The 16751-nt window shown below is 43.7% G+C and overlaps 1 protein-coding gene across 5 annotated transcripts in view; it reads left to right on the forward strand.

Moving 5' to 3' along the window:
• Nucleotides 1–16751, forward strand: part of Svopl (SVOP like) — a 67884-nt gene that overhangs the window by 34283 nt on the left and 16850 nt on the right. For 4 of the 5 annotated variants that reach the window (XM_047560488.1, XM_047560490.1, XM_047560492.1 and 1 more), the window contains 5 exons: nt 9308–9381; nt 11415–11623; nt 12688–12799; nt 13765–13846; nt 14703–14792. In XM_047560488.1, coding sequence (XP_047416444.1) covers nt 9308–9381; nt 11415–11623; nt 12688–12799; nt 13765–13846; nt 14703–14792 — 567 coding nt within the window. The remainder of the gene's footprint in view (nt 1–9307; nt 9382–11414; nt 11624–12687; nt 12800–13764; nt 13847–14702; nt 14793–16751) is intronic. The other variant, XM_047560491.1, reaches the window with a different exon arrangement.

Consider the following 16751-nt stretch of genomic DNA (forward strand, 5'->3'; position numbering starts at 1 on the left):
TTCAGCTGTTGAAGGGCACCTAGATTGGTTCTATGGCTTAGCTATTGTGAATGGAGCTGCTGTAAACACTAATGTGGCAGTGTCACTATAGTATGCTGATTTTAAGTCCTTTAGGTATATACTGAGGAGTGGAATAGCTGGGTCATATGGTGGTTCCATTCCAAAATTTTTAAGGAACCTCTGTACAGCTTTCCTTAGTGGTTGTCCCATCAGCAATGTATGAGTGTACCTTTTCTCCACATCCTCACCAACATTTATTGTTGCTTGTATTCTTGATAAATGCCATTCTGACTGGGGTGAGATGGAATCTCAGTGTAGTATTGATTTGTATTTCTCTAATTGCTAGAGATGTTGAATATTTTTTCATATATATGTCGACTGATCCTATTTCTTCTTCTGTGAAGTGTCAGTTCAGTTCCTTAGCCCATTTATTGATCGGGTTATTTGGGGTTTTTTGGTTTAAGTTTTTTGAGTTCTTGGTATATCTAGAGATTAATGCTCTATCTGAGGTGTAGGTGGCAAAGATTTTCTCCCATTCTGTAGGCTCTCTGTTCATGTTCGTGATTGTTTCCTTTGCTATGAAGAAGCTTTTTAGTTTGATATCATCCCATTTAATGATTTTTGATTTTACTTCTTGCTTTTTAGGAAGACTCCTTTTTGAGGAAGTCTGTTCCTGAGCTGTTGCAGTGTTGGGCCTACATTTTCTTCTAGTAGGTGCAGGGTCTCTGGTCTAATGCCTAGGTCTTTGATCCACTTTGAGTTTTGTGCAGGGTGAGAGATAGGGGTTCAATTTTTTTTTTTATTTTTTTACATTTACATAGGGTAATGATGTTTATTTTATTTTTCCCCTCCCCCCCACCCCTCCCACCCCTCTTTTCCCTCTACACAGTCTTTCTTTCCTTCATTCTTACCGCTCTCCTTAGCCTAACTCTAAACCTAACCCTAAACCTAATGCTAGCCCCTCCCACCCCCCATTATATGTCCTCATCCGCTTATCAGCGAGATCATTCGTCCTTTAGTTTTTTGAGATTGGCTTATCTCACTTAGCATGATATTCTCCAATTTCGACCATTTGCCTACAAATGCCATAATTTTATCATTCTTCATTGCGGAGTAATATTCCATTGTATAAATATGCCACAGTTTCTTTATCCATTCATCAACTGAAGGGCATCTAGGTTGGTTCCACAATCTGGCTATGGTGAATTGAGCAGCAATGAACATTGATGTGGCTGTATCTCTGTAGTATGCTGATTTTAAGTCCTTTGGGTATAGGCCAAGGAGTGGGATAGCTGGGTCAAATGGTGTTTCCATTCCAAGCTTTCTGAGGAATCTCCACACTGCTTTCCAGAGTGGCTGCACTAATTTGCAACTCCACCAGCAATGTATGAGTGTTCCTTTTTCACCACATCCTCGCCAACACCTATTGTTGCTTGTATTCTTGATAATCGCCATTCTAATTGGGGTGAGATGAAATCTTAGGGTAGTTTTGATTTGCATTTCCCTTATTACTAGGGATGTTGAACATTTTTTCATATATCTGTTGATTACTTGTACATCTTCTTCTGTGAAGTGTCTGTTCATTTCCTTAGCCCATTTGTTGATTGGATTATTTGTATTCTTCGTGTAGAGTTTTTTGAGTTCTTTATAGATTCTGGAAATTAGCGCTCTATCTGAGGTATGGTTGGCAAAGATATTCTCCCACTCTGTAGGCTCTCTCTTCACATTGTTGATAGTTTCCTTTGCTGAGAGAAACCTTTTTAGTTTGAATCTATCCCAGTTGTTGATTCTTGCTTTTATTTCTTGTGCTATGGGAGTCCTGTTAAGGAAGTCTGATCCTAAGCCAACAAGTTGAAGATTTGAACCTACTTTTTCTTCTATAAGACGCAGGGTCTCTGGTCTGATTCCGAGGTCCTTGATCCATTTTGAGTTGAGTTTTGTGTAGGGTGAGAGATAGGGGTTTAATTTCATTCTATTGCATATGGTTTTCCAGTTTTCCCAGCACCATTTGTTGAAGAGGCTATATTTTCTCCATTGCATATTGTTGGAACCTTTGTCTAGTATGAGAAAATTGTATTTATTTGGGTTTGTGTCCATGTCCTCTATTCTGTACCATTGATCTACCTGTCTATTTTGGTACCAATACCATGCCGTTTTTGTTCCTATTGCTTTGTAGTAGAGTTGAAGATCTGGTATTGCAATACCCCCTGCTTCGCTCTTGCTACTGAGGATTGCTTTAGCTATTCTAGGTTTTTTATTCTTCCAGATGAATTTCATAATTGCTTGCTCTATTTCTGCAAGGTACATCATTGGGATTTTAATTGGAATTGCATTGAATCTGTATAGCACTTTAGGTAGTATAGCCATTTTGACGATATTAATTCTGCCTATCCAAGAACATGGGAGATCTTTCCATCTTCTAAGGTTTTCTTTAATTTCTTTCTTTAGTGTTCTGTAGTTCTCATTGTAGAGGTCTTTCACCTCTTTTGTGAGATTGATTCCCAAGTATTTTATTTTTCTCGATGCTATTGTGAATGGGGTAGTTTTCCTAATTTCTCTTTCTGAAGATTCATCACTTATGTATAAAAATGCATTGGATTTATGAGCATTGATCTTGTAACCTGCTACTTTACTGAATTCACTTATGAGTTCTAAAAGTTTTCTGGTGGAATTTCCAGGTTCCTCTAAATATATAATCATGTCATCAGCGAACAGGGATAGTTTGAGTTCTTCTTTTCCTATTCGTATCCCTTTAATTTCTTTGGTTTGTCTGATTGCTCTGGCTAGAGTCTCAAGGACGATGTTGAATAGAAGCGGTGAAAGAGGGCATCCCTGCCTTGTTCCAGTTTTTAGGGGGAACGCTTTCAGTTTTTCACCATTTAGAATGATATTAGCCATGGGCTTAGCGTAGATTGCCTTTATAATGTTTAGGAATGTTCCCACTACCCCAATTTTTTCTAGTGTTTTGAGCATGAAGGGATGCTGTATTTTATCAAATGCTTTTTCTGCATCTATTGAAATAATCATGTGATTCTTAACTTTAAGTCTGTTGATATGGTGAATGACATTTATTGATTTCCGAATGTTGAACCAACCTTGCATCCCTGGGATAAAACCCACTTGATCGTGGTGCACTGTCTTTTTAATATATATTTGTATGCGATTTGTTAAAATTTTGTTGAGAATTTTTGCATCGATGTTCATTAAGGATATTGGTCTGAAATTTTCTTTCCTCGATGTGTCTCTGTCTGGTTTAGGTATCAGGGTGATATTGGCTTCATAGAATGAGTTTGGGAGGGTTCCCTCCTCTTCTATTTCATGGAATAGTTTGAGGAGTATTGGAATGAGCTCTTCTTTAAAGGTTTTGTAGAACTCGGCTGAGAACCCATCTGGTCCTGGACTTTTCTTTGTTGGTAGGCTTTTGATGACCTCTTCTATTTCATTACTTGAAATTGGTTTATTTAAGTTGTGTATGTCCTCCTCGTTCAGTTTAGGTAGTTCATATGTCTCTAGAAATTTGTTGATGTCTTCGAGGTTTTCTGTTTTGTTGGAGTATAGATTTTCGAAATAGCTTCTAATTATGTTTTGTATTTCACTCGTGTCTGTTGTGATGTTTCCTTGTTCATTCCGAATTTTAGTAATTTGAGTTTTCTCCCTCTTTCTCTTTGTTAGTGTGGCTAAGGGTTTATCAATTTTATTTATTTTTTCAAAGACCAACTATTTATTTTGTTAACTTTTCCGATTGTTTCTTTTGTTTCGATTTCGTTGATTTCGGCTCTGATTTTAACTATTTCCTGTCTTCTACTACTTTTGGTATTGGTCTGCTCTTCTTTTTCTAGTGCTTTGAGCTGTAGTGTTAAGTCATTTATTTGTTGATTTCTACTTCTTTTTTTGAATGCACCCCATGAAATAAATCTTCCTCTAAGTACTGCTTTCATAGTGTCCCAGAGATTTTGATATGATGTGTCTTTGTTCTTGTTTACTTCTAAGAATTTTTTTATTTCCCTCCTGATGTCTTCTGTTATCCATTCATCATATAATAGTGTATTATTTAGTCTCCAGGTATTGGAGAAGTTTCTGTTTTTTATTCTGTCATTTATTTCTAATTTCAATCCATTATGATCTGATAGAGTACAAGGTAGTATCTCTATCTTCTTGTATTTGCTAACAGTAGCTTTGTGGCATAAAATATGGTCTATTTTAGAGAAGGATCCATGTGCTGCTGAGAAGAAAGTGTATTCGTTCTTTGTTGGATGGTATATTCTATATATGTCCGTTAAGTCTAAATTGCTGATTGTGTTGTTGAGATCTATAGTTTCTTTATTCAATTTTTGTTTGGACGATCTATCCAGTGGTGAGAGAGGTGTGTTAAAATCGCCTAGTATTATTGTGTTGTGGTCTATTTGATTTCTGGAATTGAGAAGGATTTGTTTGACGTACGTGGATGAGCCAATGTTCGGGGCATAGATATTTATGATTGTTATGTCTTGCTGATTTATGCTTCCCTTAAGCAGCATGTAATGTCCTTCTTTATCCCTTCTGACTAGTTTTGGTTTGAAGTCCACATTATCTGAGATGAGGATGGATACTCCAGCTTTTTTGCTGTGTCCATGTGCATGGTATGTTTTTCCCCATCCTTTCACCTTTAGTCTATGGGTGTCTCTTTCTATGAGATGAGTCTCTTGCAGGCAGCATATTGTTGGATTTTTCTTTTTAATCCAATCTGCCAGTCTGTGTCTTTTGATTGATGAATTCAGGCCATTAAAATTCAGGGTTATTATTGTGATATGATTTGTATTCCCAGTCAATTGACTCATATTTGTTTTTGACATGATTTGGTTTCTCCTTTATTTGGCTATTCCTTTAGTCTAGCGCCTCCTGTTGCTGATTGGCATCGTTGTTTTTCATCTCTTCCTCATGGAATATTTTGCTGAGAATTTTCTGTAATGCTGGCTTTCTTTTTGTAAATTCCTTTAGCTTTTGTTTATCATGGAAGGATCTTATTTCATCGTCAAATTTGAAGGTAAGTTTTGCTGGGTACAAGATTCTTGGTTGGCATCCGTTTTCTTTCAGGGCTTGGTATATGTTGTTCCAGGCCCTTCTAGATTTTAGGGTCTGGATTGAAAAATCTGCTGATATTCTTATTGGTTTCCCTCTGAATGTAATTTGATTCTTTTCTCTCGCGGCCTTTAAAATTCTGTCTTTATTTTGTATGTTAGGTATTTTCATTATAATGTGTCTTGGTGTGGGTCTGTTGTAATTTTGTATGTTTGGAGTTCTATAAGCCTCTTGTACTTGGTTTTCCATTTCATTCTTCAGATTTGGGAAATTTTCTGATATTATTTCATTGAATAGATTGTTCATTCCTTTGGTTTGTTTCTCTAAGCCTTCCTCAATCCCAATAATTCTTAAATTTGGCCTTTTCATGATATCCCATAATTCTTGTAGATTCTGTTCATGATTTCTTACCATCTTTTCTGTTTGGCCAACTTTGCTTTCAAGATTAAATAATTTGTCTTCAATGTCTGAGGTTCTGTCTTCCAGGTGTTCTATCCTATTGGTTATGCTTTCTATGGAGTTTTTAACTTGGTTTATTGTTTCCTTCATTTCAAGTATTTCAGTTTGTTTTTTTTTTCAGTATCTCTAACTCTTTATTGAAATGATCTCTTGCTTCTCGTATTTGGTCTTTTAACTGTTGATTGGTGCGATCATTTAATGCCTGCATTTGCTGTTTCATCTCCTCCTTCAATGCCTGCATTTGCTCTTTCATCTCCTCATTAGCTTCCCTGATCGTTTTAATTACGTACATTCTGAACTCCCTTTCTGACATTTCTTCTGCTGTGCTGTCATTGGGTTTTATTGATGTAGTATCTAGGTTTGTTTGGGACATTTTCTTCCCTTGTTTTCTCATATTGGTCAGCTGTCAGTGGGACCCTGAGATATTGCAGTTTTCCGCTATTGGCTTATAGTGTCCCTGTAGATTTCCAGTGTATCACCTCCCAGCCTTCAGTAGCCTGATGTCTTGGAGGAATCTGATAAAGCAGCTCATCCGAAGAAAACTGCCCCTAGCCCCCTACTGGTTCCACGGTTTGGAACTGGCTCTGTGCGGAAATGCTCTCACTGTGGGCCTGCACCGTGCAGCTGGCCGTGTGGGAGGAGCCCACTGCCGGAGTGTGGAAGGCTACCTTGGGAAGACTCTAGCTGCCCTGCCCTGCTGTGATAAGCCACCTCTATCTGGGCCTGCCACCCGGGCCGAGCTTTACCCAGTGGGCAGACTCACCCGTGGCTCTATTTCAGTCCGAGTCTCTCAATGCCTCCCCTTCTTAACTCCTGGGTTCTGGAGCGACTGGGGGTGCAGTCTCCCTCTAGGCCGCCATCTTGGATCGCCCCGTGAAGAGAGCCTGCAGCCGGAGTGGGCAGAGCCGCCTGAAGTGGTCTCTGGCTGCCCTGCCCTGATCCCAGAGGCTGCTTGCGGATCGAGGCTCTCCACTGGTTCGTTGCCGGAGTACGCTGCGCTCCAGTGGCTCCAGGACTCGAGCTTGTTCTGGTCAGAAAGGCTCTCACTAGCGGGCCAGTTCCATTCCGAGAACCTGGAGAAGCTGGCTCTCAATTTAATTCTTCTACATATTGAGTTCCAGTTTTCCCAACACCCTGTTGAAGAGGCTATCCTTTCTCCAGTGTGTGTTTACGGTACCTTTTTTCTAGTATGAGATAACTGTACTTATGTGGGTTCACCTCTGTGTCTTCTGTTCTACTGGACCTCATAAGGAGTTTGGTCCCTTTACATCTGTTGTGCTCACTGGTACATTGGGACGTCTGTCACGTTATTTTGCATTTCCTCTTCACTCTTTCTCTTTTCAATTACCTTTATATTTCCTTTCATTGGCTTGGAATTTGTGCACTCTTTCTTTTATTATAGCGGTAACCCTGCGGTAATAGATGTACACTTAGCAACATCAAATCTCATTTGCTGCCTTTGAGTGTCTTCTCGACACTAGGACCTTAAATATCTTGCCAATTATTGTCTTCCAAATCATTGTTTCTTCCAAATAATTTTTGTCTAGAGTTTAATTTTACTTTGTAAGCTTCTCTGAACAAGTCATTGTTTTAAAGCCAGCATCAATTTAGATGTACTAACCTTTTTAGTATCATCATTTTTATTATTCGTTTCTAAACTTAGTTTTATCATTATTGACTTCTAGTCTTTCTTCTTTCTGTTGGATTAATTTGGTTTTATTTCCAATATTTAAAGGTTGGATCTATCTAGGTTTAATTGGGTATAATAAACAGGGTACAGATCTAGCTTTGGCATGTCCTAATGACTAACCAGTGGTTCTGATACTTTTATTGAATAATTCATTCTTTTATATTTGAATTTTTTTGGAATAATCTGTTGTAATGGTTGAATCAATTATGTGTGGGAATTTACTACGTGATAAGGACAGAATTTAATTTTTATCCACTTTGTTTGAAGACTTTTTTTTTGTACTAGGGTTTGAACCTAGGGGTGCTCTATCATTGAGCTACACCCCCAGTTTTTATTTTGAGACAGGGCCTTGCTAAGTTGCCCAGGCCGGCATCAGACTTGTGATCCTCTTGCCTCAACCTCTGAGTTGCTGGAATTACCTTTAAATATTCTTTTATAAACGGAATTTCACAAATGATCCCTTCCTGTCTTCTTCCTTCCTTTACCTTCTGTGCCTTGTGTCTTTGCACTGGTTTTCTTCACGTCTCCCACAGTCTGGTCAGTGAGATGCGTCACATGTGAGAGAATCAGGGACGAAGCCCGCAGATGCTGAGGATCCAGGAGTGGCACTGGGGTCAGTGCTGGCAGGCTGGTCTCCACCTGGAACGGGGCCTCTGCAGCTGTTCTCCAAAGACGCTGCGAGGAAGGCTGGGAGCAGAGGCCGTGCTGGCGGGAGAGAGGGCGTGGGGACTGAGATTCAGCACCGAGTGTTTTATCAGGAAGAAAGGGATGATTCCTGTGACTCACCGTAGCCTTGGCTTTATGACTGTCTAGTGACACTGAGGGAGTCGAAGAAGCCATAGTGGCATGTAAATTCATAATAGAGAGGTGGGTGGGCTGGGCACAGTGCCTGTAATCCCAGTGGCTCGGGAGGCTGAAGCAGGAGGATCACAAGTTTAAAGCCAGCCTCAGCAAAAGTGAGGTGCTAAGCAACTCAGTGAGACCCTGTCTCTAAATGAAATACAGAATAGGGCTGGGGATGTGGCTCAGTGGTTGAGGGCCTTAGTTCCATCCCCTGAAAACCCCCCCACCAAAAAAAGGTAGATGGGCAAGGTTCAGGATGGAGGCTCAGGACTCCTTGATTCCAGGTTCTGCTACTACATGGCTATGTGACCTTAGGCAAGTCACTTACCCTCTCTGGGCCATATATTCTGTTTTGGAGACCAGGACTAGAAAGTTGGAGGATGGGACCAGGTCCAAGGTTTTCCAGTCATGAGTGACCGGAGCCCTCCTATGTAAAGTAGATGAGGGTGGAGCATCTGCGGCACCATGCTACCCACAGTGACCTCCAGGAACTGCGTCCAAGAGCCACGGGAGCAGAAGACCTCTGAATTCCAGGCATGCTCTAGTTTTCTGTGACAGCAGGATCCAAGACTCCTGGACCAACCACACTCCTGGTCCCTCTGGAGGGAGTCTGCTGTCCCAGGTTAATTTATGAGAAAAGAGTAGTAGGTTTTCTACTGAGAACCATCCAAAGTATTTCTAGCTTGCTTCCCCCTCCCCCATTTTTGGCAGTACTGGGGATCGAATCCAGGAGCTACAAACCAGCTCTTTTCATTTTTTTTTGGATTTTGAGACAGGGTCTCCCTAAATTGCAGAGGCTGGCCTCTGATTTGCGATCCTTATGTCTCAGCCTCCCGAGTACCTGGGATTACAGGCATGCGCCATTGCACCCTGCCTTTTTTTTTTTTTTAAACATAGGTTTTTACTTCTAATGTTAATTTTAAAAGAATCACCCATCTGTTTTGCTGTTACTTTTATTTCTCCTTCCCTCCCCACCCCCACACCAGCACTGGTGAGGAAGGCAAGAGTGGAAGAATTGGATCTTAAGTCCAATGAGTGCGACTACTTGCCAATGACAACGGCTGGCTGAGATTAATGTGTTGAAAACAATATTCTAAGAGTGTGGCGAGCTGTGCTGTGGGGTTGAGGTCATCTCACTCTCCCCTACACCCACATGATTCTTGCTTTCTATGATCCCAAATATTGCAGAAGTATTTGCTCATCTCTAACCTGCTAAATGTATTGTCTCCCACTTCCCCACCCTTTTAATGATACCAGGAAAAAAGAGGAAGATTTGCAGACCTACTGGATGCTAAATATTTACGGACCACATTACAGATCTGGGTCATATGGTAAGAACGCAGTTATTGAAAAAGGAGCTTTAAATCAATGGGCATTTGGAGGAAGCCTGCAGGTGGTCCGCTCTCACCTGTGTTTTTCACCCATGATTTCAGTTACCTATGGTCAACCATGGTCTGAAACTACTAAGATTTCTCTCGACTCCCTCCAAGCAAGAGAGACGACACATATGACTCTTGTTATAGTAGATTGTTACAGTCCAGTTATTTTATTTTTAGTTGTTGTTCCTCTTCTACTGCCTAGTTTATAACTTAAACTTTATCATGGGTATGTATAGAAAAAAGCATGCTGTATACAGGGTTCGGTATGCTCGGTTCTAGACATCCACTGGGGCTCTTGGAACATGTGTCCTGCAGATAAGGAGACTCCTGTGAATCCACACGGCACCGCGGGCAGAAAGACACAAGATAGACTCCAAATATCACCTTTAGCAACGTCTTATCTCTTAACACCACACCACTGCCACCAGAAATAAGTAAATAAAAAATTTAAAACGACAAAACCCTGATTGTCTACAGCCACTTATGAGGGACTGAATTCAGGGCTGCTCTACCACTGAGCCACGTTCTCTGCTCTTTTCATTTTATTTTGAGAGAGGGTCACTAAATTGCTGAGGCTGGTCTTGAACTTACATCCCTCTGCCTCAGGCTACTTAGCAGCTGGGCGCACAGCGACAACCAGTTCTTAAATGTTTCTTGTCGGGGACACATGTAGTGGCATTCGCCTGTGATCCCAGTGACTTGGGAGGCTGAGGCAGGAGAATTCCAAGTTCAGGGCCAGCCTCAGCAATTTAGTGAGACCCTGTCTTAAAAAATGGCTGGGGACCTAGCTAAGGTAGAGCACCTCTGGGCTCAATCCCTGGTACTTAAATAAAAGGAGAAAAAAAAAAAAAAAAAAAAAAAAAAGGAAAAAAAGATTCTCATTTGGCTAAATTCCTGCACTTTTGCAGCCTAGTCTTTTCATTGTCTCATGACAGAAACTGATCCCTGGAGGTCCAACAGTGACCAATGCACTGGGATATCCTCTCATGGTCCTCTCGGCTTCACTTCTCCACAGCCTTGACTTGAGTAAGCAAAGCCTTCTCAAACAGCACACAGAGTGCTAGGTATAGGAGAAAAGATTGGTGACTTTACATTAAGTTAGTAACTCTGTGCCATAGATTATCATGAGAATCCCCAAAGGTAAGCTACCAACTGGGAGAAGAAATTTGCTATATATAGGCAACAAACGTTTTAGAGATCTACATATACACACCTGTATAAAATATTTTTTTTATATTTGTAATTTTTTTCAAGAAAGACAACCCAGTTTAAAAAGACTTGAGGGACTGGGTTTGTGGCTCGGTGGTAGAGTGCTTGCCTAGCATGTGTGAGGCACTGGGTTTGAATCTCAGCACTGCATATAAATAAATGAATAAAATAAAAGTCCATCAACAACTAAATATGTATATATAAATTTATATATATAATAAATGTATATTTATATTATAACATTTTATATATATATATATATATATATATATAAATAAATTTAAAGAACCTGAACAGTTAAGTCACTCATAATGTGCATCAGAAAAACGTGTCAAAACATGCTGCAGTCCCCAATGCCACACACACACATGCTTCACGTTGCCCGGGAAATACAAATTAAAGCCCAGCAAGGTACCAGTCCGTGGGAACGGCTAACGGGGAGAAGACTGAAGCCAGCAAGTTCTGGGAAGGAGGTAAAGTAGCGGGAAGGCTCGCCCAGCTGACCGTAGTTCACGTCAGGGCGACAACCTCGGGAAGCTGTTCCCAGGTGCCCATTACAACCCGCAATGTGCAACCCAGGGGCCGCTGATTCCTAGGTTCAGGCCCGTCGGAAGCGCACGTTTCCCCAGACATCTGCGCGGGGAAGGTTCCCTGCCGCTCTGCGTCTCCTGCCCGCGCCTCCCCGTGGCGCCCCCTCCCGGCCCCTGCCTCCTGAGCTGCTTCCTGTCCCTCGGGTCCCCCGCACGGTTTGGCTGATGACGTTTTCTCACTCCCAGGCTGGGCATCTCCTTTGCCTACTACGGGGTCATCCTGGCCAGTGCTGAGCTGCTGGAGCGGGACCTGGTCTGTGGTTCAAAGCCAGAGTCGCAGGTGGCGGCGGTGACAGCGGGGGACTCAGAGGAGAGCCAGAGCCCCTGCCACTGCCACCTGTTTGCCCCCTCTGACTACCGGACCATGATCATCAGCACCGTCGGGGAGATTGCTTGTAAGTGTCCCCGTCTGGGGCCCTCTGCTCGGGCAGTGTCTTGGTCAGCTTTTTCGCTGCTGTGACTGAACGGCCTGACTTGCACAATGCCAGGAGGAAAAGTTTATTTAGGGGCTCACGGTTTCAGGGGGCTTAGTTGGTAGAAGGTGGGCTCCATTCCTTAGGGATCAAGGTGAGTCAGATCATCATGCTGGAAAAGTGTGGGGCGGGGAGCAGCTCACACGATGATCAGGAAGCAGATTCCGCTGGCCAGATGCAAAATACATACACAAAGCCACGCCCCCAGTGCCCACCTCCAGTCACACCCTACCTGCCTTCTGTTACTACTCGGTCATCCCCACTGGGGGATAATTCACTGAATTGGTCGAGGCTCTCATAACCCAATCATTTTGCCTGTGAATGTTCCTGCATTGTGTCACACATAAGCTTTTGGGGGACACCTCACATCCAAACCATAACAGGTGGAATATGTGCAATTTGGAGTCTCAGAAGTGCAACCCCTGATGTGGCTCCTACCTGGTAGGACTGCATGAGACCCCCAATTGTGCTGACCTGTCTCCACTTTGGATTGATATAGGAAAGAAAGGACCAGAGGCATAAACCTTTGAATTATTGTTTTCTGTCAACTCTAAGATGCATTTCACCCCACATTTTAACATCTCAGAAATGGGGACATATCTTAACATGACTCGTTAGATTTCGAATGGCAGCATTATTTCTGTCTTAGTTGACCTAAAATGATGGTACTTAAAAATCAATGTAAAAAATTAAAAGATAAAAAAAATCAATGGCACCCTGAATTCAATGAGAAAATGTATAAAACATTTAAAATACAGACCCGCAAACTGGCCATTTATAATAGACCCCTGTGGACCACTGGGGGAAAGTGTCTTGAAGGAGTCATGAGTTTGGTGACAGCATGACTGGGTTTTGAATGCAATACCAGAGCCATTGGGATGAAGTTGTTCCTTTCTGAAATGACAGGGATGAATCCTGGCCAGGGTTGATAAAATGCCACTTGTCTGTCAAAGTTCCAGAAATTGTCTTTGCTGTTTGCTTTCCAGTGAACCCTTTAAATATTCTGGGCATCAACTTCCTGGGAAGACGGCTGAGCCTGGCTATTACCATGGGGTGCACGGCTTTATTTTTCCTCCTCCTCAATATTTGTACTTCAAGGTATCTTTCCTTCAGTTGCTTCAAGACAAACAAGTCATGTACAACTGTTTTCATTGAGGTCTCCTGACCCCTGGTCTGGGACGAGTTCCTTTCCCAGGAGAGTAGCGAGCAAGCTGCTTATTTGAGGAGGAGATTCTCACCTGGTGCCTACCACGCCTATTTCCCTCTTCCTACTGCTCCTGCTTCCCTCAGCTCTCAGGATATGGGTGAAGTGTTGGCATACCCACTTTACCCACCAAAATATCTAGGATCTTTATGCAAAGTTTCCTGGAGAATTGGAGAACAACCCGAATTGTTTACCAAATTATCTGGACCAATGCTGAGATAGTTTAGTGAGACGGACAACCGATCTGTGGGGCGAGATTGATTTCACTCTTAATTTGCAGATTGATTTCACTCTTAATTTAATATATAGTGGGCCTCTGCATCTGTGGCTTTCAACCATGGGTTGAAAATATTAAGGATTGAAAAAGTCTACGCATGCACTGAGCACGCCTAGACTTTTTACTTTGCATTATCCCCTAAACAATACTGTATGGACATTAGCTATTAAATAAGGTATTTATGGATATTATAAGTAATAGATATTATAGTCACCTGGAGATGATTTAAAGCACATGGGGATATGGACATAGGTTAAATGCAAATACTAGACTGTTTTAGAGAAAGGACTTAGGCATCCTGATTTTGGTGTCCCCCAGGCTCGAGGAGCGTCCTGGAACCAGTCTGCAGTGAGTACTGAGGGGCGAATGTTTGTGTCCTAAAAACTGTACCATTTTTTCAGGGCATGTGCTCATCTAGGGTGTCAGATGGGAAAATGGGCTGGGAGGAAGTTGGACCCCACAATTAAGCCATCTGAGCGCAGTACCTCCCTCTGGTTGAGTGTCTGCTCAGTGTCTGTGGTGCCCTCGGAGGGGACCCTGCGTGGTGCCGTTTATGACTTCCCTCTGCTTCCCGTTCTCTAGCGCGGGCCTCATCGGCTTCCTGTTCATGCTCAGGGCCCTGGTGGCAGCCAACTTCAACACCATCTACATTTACACTGCGGAGGTGAGTCTCCCCGAAGAGCTGGTTACTTCAGGGCGTGCAAGTGAGCTACTTAGACAGGGTGTCCCTCTGCAGGCCATGCGTCTCTGGCTTCTGTCAGCTCTTGACAATGTTCTCAAGACAGCCCACTAAAATGGCACCAGCAAGTTTGATGTGGACTTTCCCCTCTCCCGTTTAGTTTATCAAAAGTCGATCTGAGAGGAAAGATGGGACCCTTCTCCCTTTTTCACTGAACAGTGTGCATGTGAAGAAACTAGCATCGCCCCAGCCCCACACCTGCAGAAGTCAGAGTCAGGAGCAGCACCGGGTGAAGCTCCTGTTTCTCCTTCATTATCTTGAAAGACCATTTCCCCTTCTTTCTGTTGCTCGGTGCACTGGGGGCTTACATTTGAATATAATTGTGGTTTATTCCTTATGCATTAGTTTACTGAATGCATACATCTACTAGACGTAAGGCACTGCCTGAGATAGCTGCAAGATTCCTCATAATCCCCTGCTCATATTGGGGGGAGTGCAGCGTCACCCGCCTGTACTCCCAGTGACTCGGGAGGCTTGCAAGTTCAAGGCCAGCCTCAGCAATTTAGCAAAGGCTTGTTTCAAAAATTAAAAAAAAAAAGGGGGAGGCACAGTGAGGCTGGGGACGTGGCTCAGTGGCAGAGCTCTTGCCTGCATGCCCAAGTCCTTGGGTTCGATTCCCAGAGCTGGGGGGAAACATTCCAAGGTGTCTGTAAGAGAAAACGAGCCTCTTCAGTGGTCCGAAGTTATCTGGTGTTCAGTCCTTATCAAAGCCTGACCTGGGGAGGGAGGAGAATGCGGGGAAGAAGAGCCATCCCTGACTGGCCTCTCCACGCCCCCACAGGTCTACCCCACCACGATGCGCGCTCTGGGGATGGGGACCAGCGGCTCCCTGTGTCGCATTGGTGCGATGGTGGCACCATTTATCTCCCAGGTACAGTGAGGAGAGTTCATCAGGAGGTGGGGAAAGAGGGACACTGGGCCCTTCAGATTAAGGGTATAACCAAAGGTCTCTGCTCACTCGATGAGTTTTCCTGAGGTAGCGTTGCCCTGGTGTTTGACTTTGGGCTGGGAAAGAGGCTACATTAATGCCGGCTTCTGCCAGTCAAGGATATGTATTGCTTCACCTTCGGGGTTCGCTCAACTTTAAACTGGGTGTTGTTGGAGACAGATCCAAAGAACGGGATGCCTCGAAGACCAGGGGCTTCAATTCTGAGTTGGATCTGTGGCTGGGTTTGTCCCATCAGTTGTCCAGACAGGCGATTGAAAAACAGCTCAAAGCACGGGGAGGTGGTATTGGGCGAGGGAAGTTCAGTGTTCAGGAAAAGCTGGTACAGGTGAGGTGAAATCCAGGGGACCCTGCAGCCGTGGGTGAAGCTTTGCTTCAGGAGGGACATCAGGCAGATAAGGTGTGTTAGTCAGCTTTTTTTGTTGCTGTGACAAAAATACCTGACAGCTTGGTGGAAAAGTTTATTTTGACTCATGGTTTTGAAGGGTCAGTCCATGGGGGGAGGGGCGACTCCATAGCTCTGGGTCCAAGCTGAGGTGGAGCATCATGGTGGAAGGGCTCAGTACCTGGCAACCAGGAAGCAGAGAGCGCTCTAGTCACCAAGATAATCTATAATCCCCAAAGGCATGCTCCCAGTGACCTACTTCCTCTAGCCACTCCCTACCTGCCTATAGTTACCACTAAATTAATCCACTCAAGTGGATTAATCCACTAATTAGGTTACAGCTCTCATATCTGGTCATTTTACCTCCAAATATTCTTGCATTGTCTCACATGAGCTTAGAGGGGACACCTCATATCCAAACCACAACACACGTGACCTGCAGCGTTGTAGGTCTTTGGGACCCATGTGGTTTATCACTCTGCACTGCTCATTCTCTTTGGTCACAAGGAGAAAATCCACATGATCTGGTTGTAGCAAAAGGGTAGGAGTGGGGCTGGGCCCTGGGAAGGCCTGGTCCAGAAGTCGGGGCTGGTGGGAATCTGAGCCCTGTCCACTTCTACCCCGTCTGGGTTCTGTGGTCATTACCCCCCCGAGCTCATGACTTTCACTCCTCTCTCCTGGAAGACCGGGGTGCTGTCTGCCCGTGTGTGTGGCGTCCCCACAGTCCCTAGCACAGCCCTCGCTCTGGCCTCCAGAACACAAGGATTCGTTCTCTCCCGATCACTAGGAGGTGCCTCTCGTTGTCCAGTTGTGGCCAGTCGTCCATGCTCGAGCTGCGTTAAGGTGGACGAGAGCCAGGACTGTGGATAAGCGCAGGTGTGGAGGGGAAGTTCTCAGAGGAAGCGCTGCGGCAGGTGGAGCAGAGCCTGACGTGCATTTCCTGTAATTTAACAGGAATTTTGTGACCACTAAGGTTTTAATTCTTGGGAGTGATTTTTGTCTGCCTGGCTTAAGAATGGGGGCTGCTTTTTCTTGTGCCTTTGTTTTTCAAAATTCCTTTGTGCCTATTATTTCATTTTCAGAAAAGTGTTTACTGACTAAAGAAAAGAGTGTAATACTGTCTTGGCGGACCAGGTCAAATGACCAGCCGGGTCATTCATTCCTCCTGCTTCCACTGGGAATTGAGTCTCTGGGCTCTCAGCCGCCTGGAGCACTCTCCCTGGGGACTTTGGGGATTTATGCCAGAGGTTACCCTGCGTTGGGTGGGTTTGTGGTTAGGGAGGAAACCGACTGAGACCAGGTGCCCTGGGCCGGGCATCTCGGCATCTGGCATCAGGGGTACTAAGCTCTTTATAGCGTCACTCCTCCTCCTGGGCACCCTTGTTTGTGAAAGGGGATGAATAATAGCACCCGACAGGGGTTTGTTCTGAGAATTAAATGAGCTGAGTAAATGCAAAATATCTAGAGCCATATTTGACACTTGGTAAGCACGTGACGAG

This window comes from Sciurus carolinensis, chromosome 8 (genome assembly GCF_902686445.1).
Source record: "Sciurus carolinensis chromosome 8, mSciCar1.2, whole genome shotgun sequence".
NCBI classification, from domain to species: domain Eukaryota; kingdom Metazoa; phylum Chordata; class Mammalia; order Rodentia; family Sciuridae; genus Sciurus; species Sciurus carolinensis.